Genomic DNA, 1,210 nt, shown 5'->3' with positions numbered 1-1,210 from the left:
ATCACTTGAGGTCAGGAGTTTGAGATTATCCTGGCCAATGTGGTGAAACTCCGTCTCTACTAAAAATACAAAAATTAGCTGGGCATGGTGGCCCGTGCCTGTAATCCTAGCTACTCAGAAGGCTGAGGCAGGAGAATCGCTTGAGCCCAGGTGGCGTAGGTTGGAGTGAGCCGAGATTGCGCCACTGCACTCCAGCCTGGGCAATGGGAGTGGAAAAAAAAAAAAAAGCTGTTTTATTTTGATCAGATGTACTATCTATTTCTTTAATAATATGTGCTTTATGATAGTGTGTACTTTGTAATAGTATGTACTTAACTCAGAGGATGTTGCTTTTTATTCCAGATTCCCTAGCCATTTTGTCCATCCTACCTGCTCTTATTCCCCATCATGTGCATTTCTTCACTTGCCAGATTCCCATTTAAATAAGACATGTATGAAGAACTATGAGAGCAAGAAATACTCGGATCCTAGTCAGCCAGGCAATACAGTACTTCACCCAGCAACTAGACTAATACAAAAACTACACACATCCACTTGCTGGCTGCAAGAAGTTCCTGGCAAACCTCAGCTGGAGCAAGCCACAAAACATCCACAGGTGACAAGCCCTCAGGCCACAAAAGAAACTGGCACGAAGATTAAAGAAGGCAAACAATCTTATAGACAAAAAATCATGGATGAACTAAAATATTATTACAATGGATTCTGCTTACTCTGGATTGACGCCAAAGTTGCTGCCAGAATGGTTTGGAGGCTGTTGCATGGACAGGTCCTGACCAGACGAGAGAGACGAAGGGTAGGCAAGAATCATATTTGAGAAAGAAAATGTGAAATTAAAATGAACTATTTGGGAACTCAACTATTTAAATTCGACATAAACTTCATCTTAAAAATCCTAGAGTAGGAATAATAACTGCTGGTGAGAACCAGTCTGCAACTGACTTACTGTACAACTTTAGTCAGTATTCTGAAATTTGTTACATATTTTCCTGTATAACAGTTTTTAAAAACACTTTTATTTTAGGTTCAGGGGTACATGTGCCTGTTTGTAGAATAGTTATAATTGTGTTTTTTAATCTTTCCAAGAAGTTGAGAGGCTTCATGTTTAAACTGTTGTTAATATATTAAGCATATGCATTTTTAAAACTCAAATTTGGCTGGGCACAATGGCTTACACCTATAATCCCAGCACTTTGGGAGGCCGAGGCGGGCG

General features: G+C 39.9%; 1 protein-coding gene across 1 annotated transcript; it reads left to right on the top strand.

Annotated features, from left to right (window-relative positions):
* Positions 1-304: 304 nt before the first annotated feature.
* On the top strand, positions 305-829 carry LOC116465614 (LETM1 domain-containing protein LETM2, mitochondrial-like; the record flags this gene model as incomplete). Its single annotated transcript, XM_032754319.2, has 1 exon — positions 305-829. A coding segment is annotated over one exon (510 nt), but the record flags the coding sequence as incomplete, so codon positions are not given.
* Positions 830-1,210: the final 381 nt, after the last annotated feature.

This window comes from Hylobates moloch, unplaced genomic scaffold, assembly GCF_009828535.3.
Source record: "Hylobates moloch isolate HMO894 unplaced genomic scaffold, HMol_V3 SCAFFOLD_7216, whole genome shotgun sequence".
In the NCBI taxonomy this organism is placed as follows: Eukaryota; Metazoa; Chordata; class Mammalia; order Primates; family Hylobatidae; genus Hylobates; species Hylobates moloch.
Note: the sequence above shows the minus strand (reverse complement) of the source record. Positions and strands in the feature narration are given on the sequence as shown.